We start from the raw sequence: 16550 nt of genomic DNA, 5'->3' as shown, positions 1-16550 counted from the left end.
ATGTCATCCAAACTTAAGCCATATTAGCTATTAGTCATTTTTTGTTTTGCTATGTGTGTTACAGGAAATGACAAGAGACAAAATTAATAACAACTGAGGTCACTAATGCCAGTGAAAAGCCTTTGACAGCATGAAACAGCAGATTGGAAAGGTAATGAGGGAAACAGTTGCATGCATATTTAAAAATTGCTATCATGCTGCCAACATTGATTAAACTACAGGCAATGTTTTTAGTCTGCGCTACAACTCCACTCACTGCTTATTATGCCCCCAACTCCTCCACCTGCTTCATATAGATAGCAACCTGCTCTGAGTGATGTGCATGAGATCCATCCTGTGATCCAAGGGAGTTAAGACAGGATGTTTGATGGATGGGGTCTTAATCCTGAGGATATTTTATATATCCTGTATTTAATGACCTGTTCCCAGAGATTTGTATAATTAGGTGAGTGCTGTCAGGGATCTAGCAGGGATAAGCACTTCATCTATCTGGTTAAGATTTGTAGGTCCACAGGTGGTTAGAGACTCAACTACAGGAGCCCAAAGGTGGACATGAAACTGTCACAGCTACCATTTAATTACTCTCATCCCTTTTTTATGTGTAGGTTTAGGATTAGGGTGAAGTTGTTTAGCCTAAAATCAGACCAGAGGGGCACTTCAGCCTACCGCATGGGCATGTGAGCCAAAGCAGATATAAATGTCCCTTATGTTAAGGTAGATTAAGAAAAAAAAAGTTAAATACAAAAAGAAGTGCAATGTAGCACCCACAGCATTTTCCCACAGCCACACCACTGCATCAAATGATAAATGGCTATGAATTCTGAACTTCGATAGCTTTTCATCATGCAGGTTGCAATGCATACTATCGAAGTAAATGTTTTCTGAAGAAACCATTAAAACATTCTGAAGTCAAAATGTTTCTTCTTGCTTGCTTTTTTTAATTTTCCCAGATTTTAAAGATTGACTTAATGCAATGTGCAAGTCAGGGGTTTTTAACCATTTTTTGTGTTTATTCCCATTAAGATAAGATAAGATAATATAAGATAAGATATTCTTTTATTGATCCCCTTGGGGGGAATTCAGGTGCAGCAAGTACAAAACAGATTAAGGTAATAAAAATAGAATAATAAAAATGAAATAGTATAAAGATAAAATATAAATAAATACTACAAAATAAAAATACAAACAAACAAACAACCAAGACCAAACTAAAAAACTAGTAGTGCAAACATGTTAAAGTGGCAGTGAATTGTAAAACATATGTTCAGTGAGTGTAATGTTTCAGTCCATTGCAGGTTTTAAATGTTATTGTGAAGTTTATGGTGGGATGACAGACTGTGGTCTCCACTGCTGTTATACAGTCTGTAGCAGTGGGCACAAAGGAGGGTCTGAAGCACACCGTCCGGCTCTTTGGTGGTATTAGCCGATGACTGAACGTGCTGCCCAGCTGCAACAGTTCCTCATGGAGAGGATGAGAGGGATTGTCCAGGATGGCTCTGATTTTGTCCTTCATCCTCCTCTCCCCCATTGACTCCAGACTGCCCAGCTCTAGACCCACCACAGCCTCACCAGCTTGTTCAGTTTGTTGGCATCTCCCGTCCTGATGCCACCGCCCAAGAACACCACGGCAAAGAAGAGGGCGCTGGCTACCACAGACTGGTAGAATGCCTTTAGGAGTTTGTTGCACACACTGAACGACTTCTGCTCTTTTCTGTAGAGGGTGTCACTGTTGTGTGTCCAGTCCAGCTTGTTGTTGATCTGCACCCCAAGGTACTTGTAGGGCTGGACCCTCTCCACTTCCTCTCCCTGAATGAAAACAGGGACAGGGGGGCTTCTGTTTCACTGATAATCCACCACGGGCTCCTTGGTCTTGTTGAGCTTCAGATGGTTGTTGCTGTACCATGTGATGAAGCTCTCAATCAGTCCTCTGCACTCATTGGCCCTCATTTATCAAGCGAGCGTAGAAACGAGCGCAGATCTGAGTGTATATTTCGTCTTACGACAGGGTCCACGTGTGATTTATCAAACGATCGTATCTCGCCAATCACAGCGTAAGAATGATCGGCTGTTGATAAATGTGGCGGCTCGAAACAAGCGTCATTAAAATACCACGCCCTAATATGTACCCGATTCAGAAGACTCGCCTTCAGAGTTTACGACACCGAAGGACGCAATACGGCCAAAAAGAGGATTTTTTTTTCACCCTCTAAAGTCAGCTTTATTAGCAAAGTGCACCGTTACGATTAACAATAGGGGCAATATAGACATATTACAGAAATACGCAGCGACGGAGGTTTATGAAATAAAAGTACTTATAGTTATAAACTCAAACAAGTCCAGTGATTATTTTACATTTGGAGCACGGACTTAGAAGTTTTCAGCTTTTTGGTTGAAGGAGGTAAACAATGTTTTAAAGTAAGTTTTAATTCTAAAAGAAGAGGAATTTCTCAGTCAGAAAGTGAAACGCTGACGTCCAACAGCTGCAACACAACAAACTGGTTTTGTTTGGCAGCATAAAAAGTGAAAAAGAAGGAAATCAGTGGTGCTGTCAGCAGAGTAGCGGACTATTAAACTCCCGGCGAGGTTTGAGTAATTACATCGTGATATATAAAGCCTAATAATCTATATAATATCCGAATATTGCTATTATTATGATGGAGAGATATTATTGACCTCTTTACATTTACTAATAATGATGTCCTAGTCAGAGGAGCGTGTGGCAGCGCTGATTGGAAATGTTTCTATTCGGGCAGCACCGCTGGTGAAGGAGACGCTGGCGCTCCGGTGTCTGAGCGGGATAACAGTAAACAGCAGATACGCACATAACAACACCGGGCAACACACAACCACACAAAATAACTGTCATTTTAGGTCTGTTTTGTTTGGCACCTGCCATGTACAGGACAATACATATATTATGGCAGAGACAGAAAGCTCAAATAGCCAGCCCTTGTAGTATTAATTAAAATATAGGTAACCACCTATTTTTAATAACGAAACTATCAACCAGCGCATCCAGAGTCCCATTAATACTCTCCCTCCCACTGGCCGGCGCACACAGACTTACACACACAAATACAGCACATGCCATGGAGGAGTCATGTTGTCATGGTAATAAACAAATGCACTAAATCGCGCTAATATGTTCAGACCGACCGTCCGACTACAGTCCTAGAAACTACTCACTTAAACCTCCGGGTCTTTCCTGGCCTTCTTCGAGGAAAAGTCCTTGATAAAGTAATCACAGTCCAACTCTCTGACCAGTTACATAGTGTGGTTTCAGCCGTTTCAGCTTTTTCTTTCCTCTGTTTTCGTTTAGCTGATCCACTGAGCGCCCACGTCTCCATTTTAAAAACGCACTTTTTTCAACTTTGACCCCAGTGACCAGCGTATTGTGTCATCACACATTACTGATTTAATCTTATAATTTCTAAAGCATTTAATTGATTTTATTATCATACTACATTTTCAAAGCCACATTCATTCCAATATATTTTTAAATTGTACCAAAAAAAAAGAAAAATCTGAAGGCCAAGGGCCCCTATTGGCTCTAGGGCCCTGGGCACACGCCCACTTTGCCCATGCGGTAATCCGTCTATGCCTCCTCCAATATGCCTCTATCCTCTATCCTCCTAGCACAAACAAGAGCTTTGGAACGGTCATAAAGATGGCGCCCGCGAAAGAACTTCCGGTTCAAGCGAGGATAGAGGAGGTGAAAATTAAGGGCATTGGAACGCAGCCTATGCCTTCGTAGTTTAGTAAAAGCCTTAGAGGTCACAAGGCTTAAAAGGACACACAGGAAAAGATTGTTCGAAAGTGTAAACAAGGTTAGCATGGAGACAGATATTTGCACCGCTGTACGTCAGGGTTTCAAATCTTTACCACTGAAGACACACTTACAGTATTTACAAACAGATACAGCACACCACTTTTGTTTCTGAATAAAAGGAAAATAATGTAATGCTTATTTCGTATTGTTCTGATCAGTAATTATTCTACACTACATGTTTCTGGTCAAGAAGTGCATTAGTGTGCCTGAGCTCTCTGTATGTCAGGGGTGGGCAATTCATTTTCCCAATGGGTCACATGAGAGACTGTGAAGGGCTGGATACTCTGAACTTTCATTTCACTATTCATTTCATCACTTTATAAAATGCTGTAAATTATCTGGTTTTGAGCTGGTTGATGTTAGTGTGAAGTTGGTCAAATATAGCAGTAAAAATGGTAAAGACTCAAATCATTATCTTTATCTTTATTACGTTTCCATTTATTTTAAAGACAACATACAGTCAAACCACAAACACAATATAGAGCGTCTATGCTCTGCAATAAGCCTGCAATTTATTTACTTTGTTTTTCACAAGGTAACTCAGTGTTTTATTGTGGAACACATTTCCGTGCAGGTGTGTATGCACGTACGCACATAGGTAAATCACCTTCAAAATAAAAGCATTACGGTTGTATAGATTCTTATATTCCGGGTATCCTCATGCGGCCAGACAGGGACAGGAATGTGGCCCGCAGGCCGACTAATGCCCAGGTCTGCTGTATTTGCAAGTCTGTGCTGAGTTTGGTTTGTTAGGACAGTATGCCTTTATTTCCAGCATGTTTGAAAGGGTTAACTAATGATCAGCTGCAGCATGACATTATTGTTGACATTATAGTTTGGATTTGATTTGTGGAGGCTGTAAGCTCTCCATGTTTGACACAGAAGGCACAGAGGTGAATGGGAATTTGTTTGTGATCCGTAAAGCTTTGAAGTGACAATGACAAACTATCTTTGAAGAAACAAAATCCCAGTAATTGTTCCCCAGGATGAATCTCACTGAAACACACAGACCTAGCCCTCGTCAGTTTGCAATTAGATCTGTTTACAGCAGAAAACAGTGAAAACTAGAGTGTTGGGGCTCTTTGTGATGAGATGAAGATGTGATAAATTACTACTTTTCAAGAGAGCGGAGTAAAATGTATGAAATATAGCCAAAGAGGTTTACTTCTGTTCATAATGGTGGAATTCACTTTTTGAAAATTTTAGACGCCTGTTGTTTTTCATAAAGCCCTACAGATGTTTAATTTCAGAAGTGAAATGAAAGTACAGATGGATAAAGTATAATATATTTATAGTAAAATATTATTTACATATTCTAATGCAAAGCTAATGCCTAGAATCTGAAACTCACACTCCTTTATGTTGTTATTATATAGCAGTCAACACTGTTGTGGACTATAATATACATTAAAAGTGTTTAAAAGACAGTTGTTTCATGTGTTAATTTTGATGGAATTACTGTGGTAATTTAGTAAGTGATGCACCGTCATGATGGAAATCACAAGTGTGTAGGTTGAAGTGCTGAAAATCTGATCCCATTAGGAGCTCCTCAAGCTATCCACACTGTTCAGTGCCACAAACCACATCACATATTAAAGATTTCTACCTTTTTAATTACCATGAATCAGTGGTGGAATGTAACTAAGTACATTTACTTTACTGTACTTAAGTACAATTTTGAGGTACTTGAGTATTTCCATTTAATGTCACTTTATACTTCTACTTCATTACATTTTGAGGCAAATATTGTACGTTTTACTCCACTACATTTAGCTGCCAGCTTTAGTTACTTTTCAGGTTGAGGTTTAACATAAAAACATTACATTTAAATGTTTTATTAATTAAACCACATACAAGTATATTAAGTAGTTAAAATGAGCTCTACCTTGACAACAGTAAATTAAAGCTAACATAAATGCATCAAAAATAATAATTCAATAATATATGTGGACAATCTGAGTGGGTCCATTCCGCATAACGAGTACTTTTACTTCAGTAAGTTTTGAATGCAGGACTTTTACTTGTAGTGTAGTAATTTCACAATGTGGTATTAGTGCTTTCACTTGAGTAAGGGATTTGAATACTTCTTCCACCACTGCTGTGAACAATGGTGTCCTTTAAACTATCACCCAATTTGTTAACATTGGTGTTCTTGTCATTTTCTTACTCATTTATAGTCACAAATTGCTCACCAAGATCTACCACTGGCAGTGTATGGAACTTTCACTTTCATGTGGTTTTCACTTCTAATTAAGTGGAATGGCCAAAATACTTTTTTTTTTTAAAGAAATTGGTTTTTTTTTAAAATGGGTGTGTAATATGTTTTTCTTACAAACAGATATTTCTGTTTGTTTGCAGTTCTTTTTCAAACTTTTGAAAAATCTGAGAATGTATTCCATAAGGTAGAAACAATCCTTGCAGCACTATTTCTGATAATCCATCAGTAAAAAAGAAAAAATCACCAGCTCACCATTGTCATGGCTGTTATTCATGATATTGGTATGTAATTATTGCCATTTACACTGAAACTGGACTGATGAGAACCAGTGGTGAAGGCCAGCATGGCTTCTCATGTCAAGTCAAGTCAATTTTATTTATATAGCCCAAAATCACAAATTAGAGATTTGCCTTGAAGGGCTTTTTCAGACACAGGGTATGACACACCTTTGACTCCCTTATAACAGGGGGGAAAAAAAGAAACCTCAGGGAGAGCGACAGAGGACGTTGTAGAGAATAGCTCAACAGAGTAGAATAAAGGATAGAGGTTGAAGAGGGAGAGAGGATAGAGAGGAGGGTTGAGAAGCGGAGAGAGACAGAGAAGAGCAGGAGTTCTTGGAGGGGACAGCAGCAGGTGAAGTGCCACCATTATCCAGTAGTGATGCGGTAAGTGTAGAGTGGACTGCAGGAGAAGAGCATTTCCATCTGGGGCCGACCAAGATCCACGCAGAAGGTGGTTAAGAAGACTCCTATTCTTACTCTGTGATGGTGGTTACTAGTAAATAAATCCAACCAGGGCTGGGTCATGTTTGAGCAGAATCTGATATAACAGCCTAGAAATATTATGAATATTACTAGCGAAATCAGAAAATAATACACATATAGGTGCATCTCATTACATTAGAATATCATGAAAAGTCCATTTCCAGTAGTTCAAGTCAAATAGCCCCAACAAAGTACTGAGAGCATATAGATGGACATACTTTTCAGAGGCCAACATTTCCATATGAAACATACTTTTTAAAACTGGTCTTTTGTAATATTCACTTTTTTTGAGACACTGACTTTTAGGTCATCATTAAATGTAAGCCATAATCATTATAATTAGAATAAATAAATACATTAAGACATGAAATGTTTGATTCTGTGTGTAATGGATCAATATAATGTGTTATTTTCACTTTTTGAATTGAATTGCTGACATAAATAAACTTTTCTATGATATTCTAATTTATTGAGATGCACCTGTATATATACACATACACTACATAGTAGTGATGAAAACTAATATTTATATATATGAAATACAGCAACAGCATCATAAACCGAAAATATGAGTGTTGGATGTGTATGTATGTGCAAGTTGGTGTATGTGCATGTGTGCTATTGGTGTGTGCATGTAAATATATGAATAAAACATACTTGAATACATGGACAACAATACACATGGAAATGCACTTACAAAACAGCAATTAAATTGCCTTTTAAGATTATTATTATTATTATTTTTAACATTTTATGGAGGAACTGCTTTTTGCCAGGTGACAAAAGTAATTCCATAATCTTGTACCTCTAAAACTTATTGGATATTGACCTCTACACATGAGGAGTTTAGGAGGGTGAAGATTAAAAGATAGTCGAGTTGTGTGAGAACTGACCAGTGAGTTTGCTTTAAAGGAAGTCTTAAAAAGCTCAGGAATATTCCCTTCACCTCGATGTAACAAAAACACACATTTATACCAGTTTGTGTGGACGGGGTAGTTACAATACAGCTTCACTTTATCTGTACAAGTTTACATCCAAATAATACTGGAGGAAACTTTTTTTAATGACTACTCTCTTCCCTTGCCTTGATCTGTAAATCTTGCTTCTCTCCTTACAGCCACGAAGAACTGACGGATTCAAATCTGAGGGAGAAGAGTGCAAATCACAGATCAGATTGCTAGTAGGACTAGGTGTTACAGTCCCTGAAGATTTAGCACAGCACTTCACAGTACTTTTACCTAAAACAAATGGGAAAAATCATTGATGAAACAGGTGTCTGCTGTTGCCGACCTCCTGCCTCCTTGCACTGGAAAACATCAGACCTGTATCCGATTTAGAACCACATATGAAAGGCTACATTGAGACATCCCAATTCAGATTTTTTCTCATATGTGACTCAGATCAGATTTTTTGACAGTGTGAAAAGTACAAATAACTTGGAATCCTATTTTTTCAAATCAGACTTGGGCGTTTTTCATATGTGGTCCTAAATTGGATACAGGTCTGATGTTTTCTAAGTGTGACTTACACTGCACATTTTCTGCTAAACTGACCACTAAAAAATTGGATCTGAACAAAAAAAATCAATAGCCAAAGTCGCCCAGGTCTGATATTAAAAAATAGGATTTCATGTCATTTGGGCTGTTTTCACGATGTCATAAAAAAATAAAAAATAAAAAATTAGATCTGAGTCACATCTGAGCATAAAAATCAGATTTGGGTTAAATCTTTCAGAGATGTTTTCCTAACAAAATTTAAAGCAAGCAATACAATTAAAGCAAGTTATAAGCTAAAATGAATTGATTGATGTAACAAGGTATTGTGAACAGATTACCTTGTTACAATCCTGACTCTAATTTATGAGTAACTACATGTTTCAGTGCAACCCTGAGTAAACCCTAAATGGCCATATATTAATTTATATGTACAGTTGAAAACCAGAAGTTTACATACACTATATAAAAAGACACATATGCTTTTTTTCTCACTGTCTGATATGAAATCAGACAATCACTTTTCCTGTTTTAGGTCTGTTAGGATTACCAAAATTATTTCTATTTGCTAAATGCCAGAATAATGAGAGAAGGATTTTTTTTTAGACCATTTTTTTTATTACTTTCTTCAAAGTCAAAAGTTTACATACACTAACATTATTATGCCTTGAAACTATTTGGAAAAGCCCAGATGGTGCTGTCATGTCTTTGGAAGCTTCTGATAGGTTTATTGACAACATTTGAGTTAATTCGAGACACACCTGTGGATGTATTTTAAGGCACACCTGAAACACACTGCTTGTTTGTGTAACATCATGGGAAAGTCAAAAGAAATCAACCAAAATATCAGGAAGATAATTGTGGACTTGCACAAGTCTGGTTCTTCCTTGGTGGCAATTTCCAGATGCCTGAAGGTGCCACATTCATCTGTTCAAATAATTATAGTATAATTAGTAGTATAAACACCATGGGAATGTCCAGCCATCATACCGCTCAGGAAGGAGACGGACTCTGTGTCCCAGAGATGAACGTGCTTTGGTCCAAAATGTGCATATCAACCCAAGAACAAAAGCAAAAGACCTTGTGAAGATGGTGGCTGAAGCTGGTAAGAGTGTGTCATTATCCAGAGTGAAACGAGTCCTGAGACATGGGCTGAAATGCCACTCTGCCAGGAAGAAGCCATAACTCCAAAATAAACATAAAACAGCCAGATAACAGTTTTGTCAGACCACAGGACATGTCTCCAAAAATTAAGGTCTTTGCCCCTGTGTGCATTTGCAAACTGTAATCTGTCTTTTTTATGTTTCTTTTGGAGTAATGTCTTCTTCCTGGCAGAGTGGCCTTTCAGCCCATGTCTCAGGACTCGTTTCACTCTGGATAATGACACACTCTTACCAGCATCAGCCAGCATCTTCACAAGGTCTTTTGCTTTTGTTCTTGGGTTGATTTGCACATTTTGGACCAAAGCACGTTCATCTCTGGGACACAGAGCCCGTCTCCTTCCTGAGCGGTATGATGGCTGGACATTCCCATGGTGTTTATACTTGGGTATAATTATTTGAACAGATGAATGTGGCACCTTCAGGCATCTGGAAATTGCACCCAAGGAAGAACCAGACTTGTGCAAGTCCACAATTCTCTTCCTGATATCTTGGCTGATTTCTTTTGACTTTCCCATGATGTTACACAAAGAAGCAGTGTGTTTCAGGTGTGCCTTAAAATACATCCACAGGTGTGTCTCCAATTAACTCTAATGTTGTCAATGAACCTATCAGAAGCTTCCAAAGACATGACAGCATCATGTGGGCTTTCCCAAATAGTTTCAAGGCATAATAATGTTAGTGTATGTAAACTTCTGACTTTGAAGAAAGAAATAAAAAATTGTCTAAAAAATCCTCATCTCATTATTCTGGCATTTAGCAAATAGAAATAATTTTGGTAATCCTAACAGACCTAAAACAGGAAAAGTGATTGTCTGATTTCATGTCGGACAGTGAGAAATAAAGCATATGTGTCTTTTTATATAGTGTATGTAAACTTCTGGTTTCAACTGTAATATTGTGGTGTGATAGTAAGTGGGATGTACTCCTAAGGTGGTCCCGATTATTATTATATTTTCTTCTCCTCTAAGTGCCCATAAAATAATACCACAAACAAACAAGCATCAACCCTAACCCTAACCCTATATCACAAAAATCCACTGATTTTACCAGTTTAAATATCTTTATAGCATTAATAGGTCTACAGCCCATAAAAAGCACTTCCCAGACAGTGATAGCAGTCCTACCTGTCTGAGCACACCGGCACACTCCCTCCCACAGTTTCTGGTCTGCTGATGCTGACCTCCTGCCTCATTGCACTGGAAAACATCGGACCTGTATCCGATTTAGAACCACATATGAAAGGCTACGTTCAGACAGCCCAATTCAGAATTTTTTTTTTTGCTCATATGTGACTCAGATCGGATTTTTTGACAGTGTGAAAAGTACAAATAACTTCCTGTCCTATTTTTTCAAATCAGACTTGGGCGTTTTTCATATGTGGTCCTAAATTGGATACAGGTCTGATGTTTTCTAAGTGTGACTTACACTGCACATTTTCTGCTAAACTGACCACTAAAAAATTGGATCTGAACAAAAAAAATCAATAGCCAAAGTCGCCCAGGTCTGATAAAAAAAAATGTGATTCCATGTCATTTGGGCTGTTTTCACGATGTCATAAAAAAATAATAATAATTAGATCCGAGTCACATCTGAGCAGCAAGTTATAGGCTAAAATGAATTGATTGATGTAACAAAGTATTGTGAACAGATTAGCTTGTTACAATCCTGACTCTAATTTATGAGTAACTACATGTTTCAGTGCAACCCTGAGTAAACCCTAAATGGCCATATATTAATTTATATGTAATATTGTGGTGTGATAGTAAGTGGGATGTACTCCTAAGGTGGTCCCAATTATTTTTTTTTTTTATGATGTTGATGTAAAGCGGGAGGAAACCGGAGCAACCCGGAGTAAACCCTGAATGACAATTAATTAATGAATTTTCATAAGTGTTGTGATGGTAAGTTGGAAGAACCCCTAAGGTGGCCTACAGTTAAATTTTTTTTAAGGTGTTGTCGTAAAGCGGGAGGAAACCTGCACACCTGCAGTAAACCCAAAGTAGGCAATCAATCATTTTTTTTGATTGTGTTGATGGAAATCAGGAGGAAACTGGAGCACCCAGAGTAAACCTTTACGAAACCATTCACTAGTCTCTATCCAACTGAAGCTGATGTTTTTAAAGCTATTTTAAACCCAACAGACATTTGATGTCATGACAACATCAAGACCGTTTAAATAAACCAGTGAAGGCTTTGAAGGGTTTGCTAAAAAAGGAAACGAACTTGCTGGACTTGCTCTTTGGTGGTGTCAAAAGCAAATATTTGATAGAGCAGGCAATGTAATCCTCAAATGCTGCTTCTTCAAGTTCCATCGACACCAGCACGTCGTCTGCAGAGCCCCATTTCCTGCACAAGTTTTTGAAAACGATCTTGTCCAGGGTCTTGAATGTTTCTGGGGTGATTTCGAAATCTTCTCCCCCGACGTCGGCCCAGGTCTTTTCGATCAGCCTCTTAATGATGTGCTCTGGGTTGTCAGCTGGCCTAGTTATCTTGGCTTCGTTGTAGATACGACTAACCACTTTGATAACAAGTAAACTGAGTTTATTGTACTTCACTGTCTGTACTATAGCAGCATCACTTGTCAATGACACCCAGTCCTGAGAGGATCTGACTGCAGGTGTTGTTGAGGCATCACGTGGTGATGACACCCTGTCCTGAGAAACTCTGACTGCAGGTGTTGTTAAGACAGTCCCCTCAGTTATTGTGACTAGAGGTGTTGGTGACACTGACTTCCTTGATGTCACTGACTTTCTTAATACCATCACTCTGGGTGTTGGTGACAGAGACTTTTCAGGTACAGTCACTTTGGGTGCTGAAGAAGTCTTAGACTGTGGTATGAAAAACGGCGACTCTGACTCAGACTCTGTCCCTTTGAGCAAAGCTTCTTCTGACCGTGTCACTGAGGGTGTCTGGGGTGTGTTCTCAGACAGTGACACTGTGGGTGATGGTGATAGTGCCCCAATAGCCACCAAAGCCGATACCACTCTTTTACTGTGTATCTCAGATTTCATTTTCACCCACCAGCGCATCATTCCCAGGAAACGCCACATTTTATGGGATATGGCTTCATAAAGGGTCTCAGGTGGTGGAAGGCTCTTTTTTGAGTCACTTTGAGTACTCAACTCCTCTGAAAGGTGACTGTAGATAATATCACCGAGTTGTTGTGTGAAGATCAACTCATGTCCTTCTGAAATGCTCTGTAACTTACCGAACACACCATGCTCATTGCCACCTAATTCGTCACCATTCTCTGTCTTAAACAGTGTGTCAATACTGTCAATGAAAGACTGCAAAGACTCGCTGTTCTGGACTTTAGAATCGGGACAGAACTTGTTCTTCAGTTGTGTCCGGATTCTATTAATGGACAGTTTGGTGAAGCATGAGGCAAAAAAGGTCTTCACCTTGTTCCTCAAACACTCGTTGAACTCCTTCTCCCTGAGTTGGGGGCTGCCACCTGTCTTCATCAAATCTGGACTGGGACTAGGCTGCTTTGACGAGGATGGGCTGTGGGATTCTTGACTGGCAGCCCTAAGTTCAGCCTCCATGCTTTCCCGAATTTGAGCCTCCTCAACAATGCTCTCAGCAATAACACCTGACACATTATCAGTCCTTAGGGACATGTCAGATGCCAGCAGAGCATACTCATGGTCAGCCACATCATCCAAAAGAGGTTCTGTAATCTCACTGACCTCTTTCCTAAGTATCTCCTGGACAGCTTGGGTTGTTTTGCTTACAAAGCTGTCCACTGATTCTGTCCCCAGCTTCTCAGGGGTGGAGGACTTCACAGACCCATCTTTCTCTGCAGTGTCCCGACTTCGCTGTTTCCATAGTCTAGTTTTGAAGAAAGCACTCATCTTTCCCATGGAATCCTTTAACATCGAGCAGATATGAAGGATCATAATCTCAATTCTGGCTGCTAAAGGTATGCAGTCAGGAACCACAGTCTCATAAGTGCCCAGAGTCTCCATCCGACTGTTTCCACTGTGTACAGCCTCCTGAGAAATACATTCCTTCAAGGACTGTGCGCTGGACTGGTCGACAGCAGTTACATCCAGTACCTGAGCGAAGGCCTGAGCGATTGAATCACCCAGACTGGACATAACATGTCTGTCAGTAAGGCCAGCTGCCTTGTCATGGTGGCCAAGAGTTGCCCTAGCTGATTTGGACACTAATGCAACCAATTCCAACACCAGCTCTGCTAAAACAATTCTTACTGGATAATCGGCCACACCTATCGTGAATCTGGCCCAGTCTTCCACTGTAATCCTATCCAAAAAGGATTGAATCAGTGGACGGACGTCGTCCACTTTAATGGTAGGCATCTGCTGTTTCATACAGTCGCCTGTTCTATCTAACTTAGAACTTACCCTATTAGGAGGGATGATCCTGAAATTTCCTGAAGTTTGCGATTCCATTTCACGTCCTGATCTGTCTTCGGTCCTGTAGAAATGAGAAAATGAATTTGATGTATCCTCACTCCTATTCATAAAGTTTGTTAGTTAGGTATCATGATGTCATGAATGATGTCATGAAACATCAAAGGGGATTGTGGAATGATGTCATTTATGAAGTCTTGAAAAAAATCAACAGGGATTCTGGAATGATGTCATTTATGAAGTCATGAAAAATATTAAAGCGGGTTCTGGAATGATGTCATCGGAAGGGGAAGATCAAAGCGGATTCTGGAATGGTGTCATTAATGGGCAAGATCAAAGCAATTCTGAAAGGATGTCATCAAATTCTTGAACACCCAACCCCCTCCCCCACAGAGAGCACAACTCTGTAAAATATCAATATATATAGTTGGGCTACAAATTCAAAGCCAAACATTTTATACAATGTATACAAAATTGACAGCGTCTCTGTTCACACATGAAAAATATAAAGTGACAGTGTAGCCTGGTTAATAACCCACTGGTTCAAGAGCAATTGTGTGTTTTTAAACTACATTGCTCAAACTGCTGCCTATTTTCAGTTTTATCCCATATAAAAATGCAATATATTCAGATGCCTGTGAAACATGTTTGTGAATGAAAAATGAATTTAAGAACACTCATAAAGTTATAGTATGGTCTGTCATTTAAAAAAGTCATAAAAAAGTCATAGTATTCCGTGTCCTGAGAAAAGGTCATGAAAAATATCATGGTATAGCCTGCCATAAAAAATATGCACAACATCGTATGCCATAAAAAAATGCAATTAAAATGTCATAATATGCCCTAAAATCTTTTTAAGTGTCATACTCCATCAAAATGTCTTATATATTTATTGGTTCTAGACCAAATTTACTGTAGGGGGCGAAGGAGAGGCCAATGTTTTATCAGGGGGGCACATTAAAATACGGATGATTAAAATTAATTAAAATTGATTAAAAGATGATATTTAAGCATTCAACACCTTTATTTTAGTTCATTTAAAAATATAATTTAAGTATATTTGGGAGATACAAATACATTGATTAAAACAATGAGACTTACCAACAATAACAATTATTTTTTTTACAACAATGACATTTCTCATTATTCTGCACAATTACTTTTTTATTTTGAAAGTTCAGTACACTGAGAATGATCTTTATATACTTGATATATATGTGTGTGTGTGTGTGTGTGTGTGTGTGTGTGTGTGTGTATGTATGCATAGACGGATTATCATGACCACGGGCCCTGGACACAAACTCGCCACGGGCCCCTGCCTACACACGCAAACAGTGTGCGCGCAAAGGCGCTCTTCCCATTACGCACATAACAACACCGGGCAACACACAACCACACAAAATAACTGTCATTTTAGGTCTGTTTTGTTTGGCACCTGCCATGTACAGGACGATACATATCTTATGGCAGAGACAGAAAGCTCAAATAGCCAGCCCTTGTAGTATTAATTAAAATATAGGTAACCACCTATTTTTAAAAACGAAACTATCAACCAGCGCATCCAGAGTCCCATTAATACTCTCCCTCCCACTGGCCGGCGCACACAGACGCACTTACACACACAAATTCAGCACATGCCATGGAGGAGTCATGTTGTCATGGTAATAAACAAATGCACTAAATCGCGCTAATATGTTCAGACCGACCGTCCGACTACAGTCCTAGAAACTACTCATCTAAACCTCCGGCTCTTTCCTGGCCTTCTTCGAGGAAAAGTCCTTGATAAAGTAATCACAGTCCAACTCTCTGACCAGTTACATAGTGTGGTTTCAGCCGTTTCAGCTTTTTCTTTCCTCTGTTTTCGTTTAGCTGATCCACTGAGCGCCCACGTCTCCATTTTAAAAACACACTTTTTTCAACTTTGACCCCAGTGACCAGCGTATTGTGTCATCACACATTACTGATTTAATCTTATAATTTCTAAAGCATTTAATTGATTTTATTATCATACTACATTTTCAAAGCCACATTCATTCCAATATATTTTTAAATTGTACCAAAAAAAGATTAAAATCTGAAGGCCAAGGGCCCCTATTGGCTCTAGGGCCCTGGGCACACGCCCACTTTGCCCATGCGGTAATCCGTCTATGTTGACTTTATGAGTGTTTGATGGAATGAATCGCCGGGACCGGCTTTTGATGCGGGCGCTTTACTTCCTGGTTTGCCGCGGGGCATTTTGGGAGTTGTAGTTTTTGGTGCAGATAAAGACTAATGCAGCTTTTGCATAGGCGTTTTGTTAGGCTTTGAATATGGTGTGTGTACATGAAAAAAGGATTAATTATTATTATTATTATTACATTTATTATTATGATATTCATGAAATTCTAAAATATGAAAATATAAATATAAAATGTTGATTGATGCATATTATGTTTAATTTACTTATTAATAGTTGATTGATATTTTGATATTTGTTATGAAATATGGGTTATGTTATGTATTATTGTTGCTTATTGTTATTGGGTGATTGAGCTGTGATGATTATATTATGCAAATAATTGAAACATTGCATTCTTTAATTTTTTAGGTTTATTACCTGTTGCTTTTCAGAAAACAAATAAACAAACAAATTGGAACTGTAACTGAGTAATATCCTTTGTGCACCGGGTTGCCCTTTCCGTGGGGAGAAAACGGAACAGTGTTCTAT

At 38.8% G+C, this 16550-nt stretch overlaps 1 protein-coding gene across 1 annotated transcript; it reads right to left on the bottom strand.

Moving 5' to 3' along the window:
• Positions 1–7886: 7886 nt before the first annotated feature.
• On the bottom strand, positions 7887–13932 carry LOC131981584 (uncharacterized). Its single transcript, XM_059345960.1, has 2 exons — positions 10592–13932; positions 7887–7953 (listed from the first exon to the last, which is right to left on the bottom strand). Exon 1 carries the CDS (start codon positions 13880–13882, stop codon positions 11630–11632), a length of 2253 nt encoding a protein of 750 aa, XP_059201943.1. The 5' UTR covers positions 13883–13932; the 3' UTR covers positions 7887–7953; positions 10592–11629.
• Between the last annotated feature and the right edge of the window lie 2618 nt (positions 13933–16550).

Source organism: Centropristis striata, chromosome 2 (genome assembly GCF_030273125.1).
Source record: "Centropristis striata isolate RG_2023a ecotype Rhode Island chromosome 2, C.striata_1.0, whole genome shotgun sequence".
Classification (NCBI taxonomy): domain Eukaryota; kingdom Metazoa; phylum Chordata; class Actinopteri; order Perciformes; family Serranidae; genus Centropristis; species Centropristis striata.
This window is presented reverse-complemented; position numbering and strand designations above follow the sequence as displayed.

Excerpts from the sequence above, each read along its gene's own strand:
- LOC131981584 (XM_059345960.1), bottom strand. The coding sequence starts at position 13,882 with ATGGAATCGCAAACTTCAGGAAATTTCAGGATCATCCCTCCTAATAGG.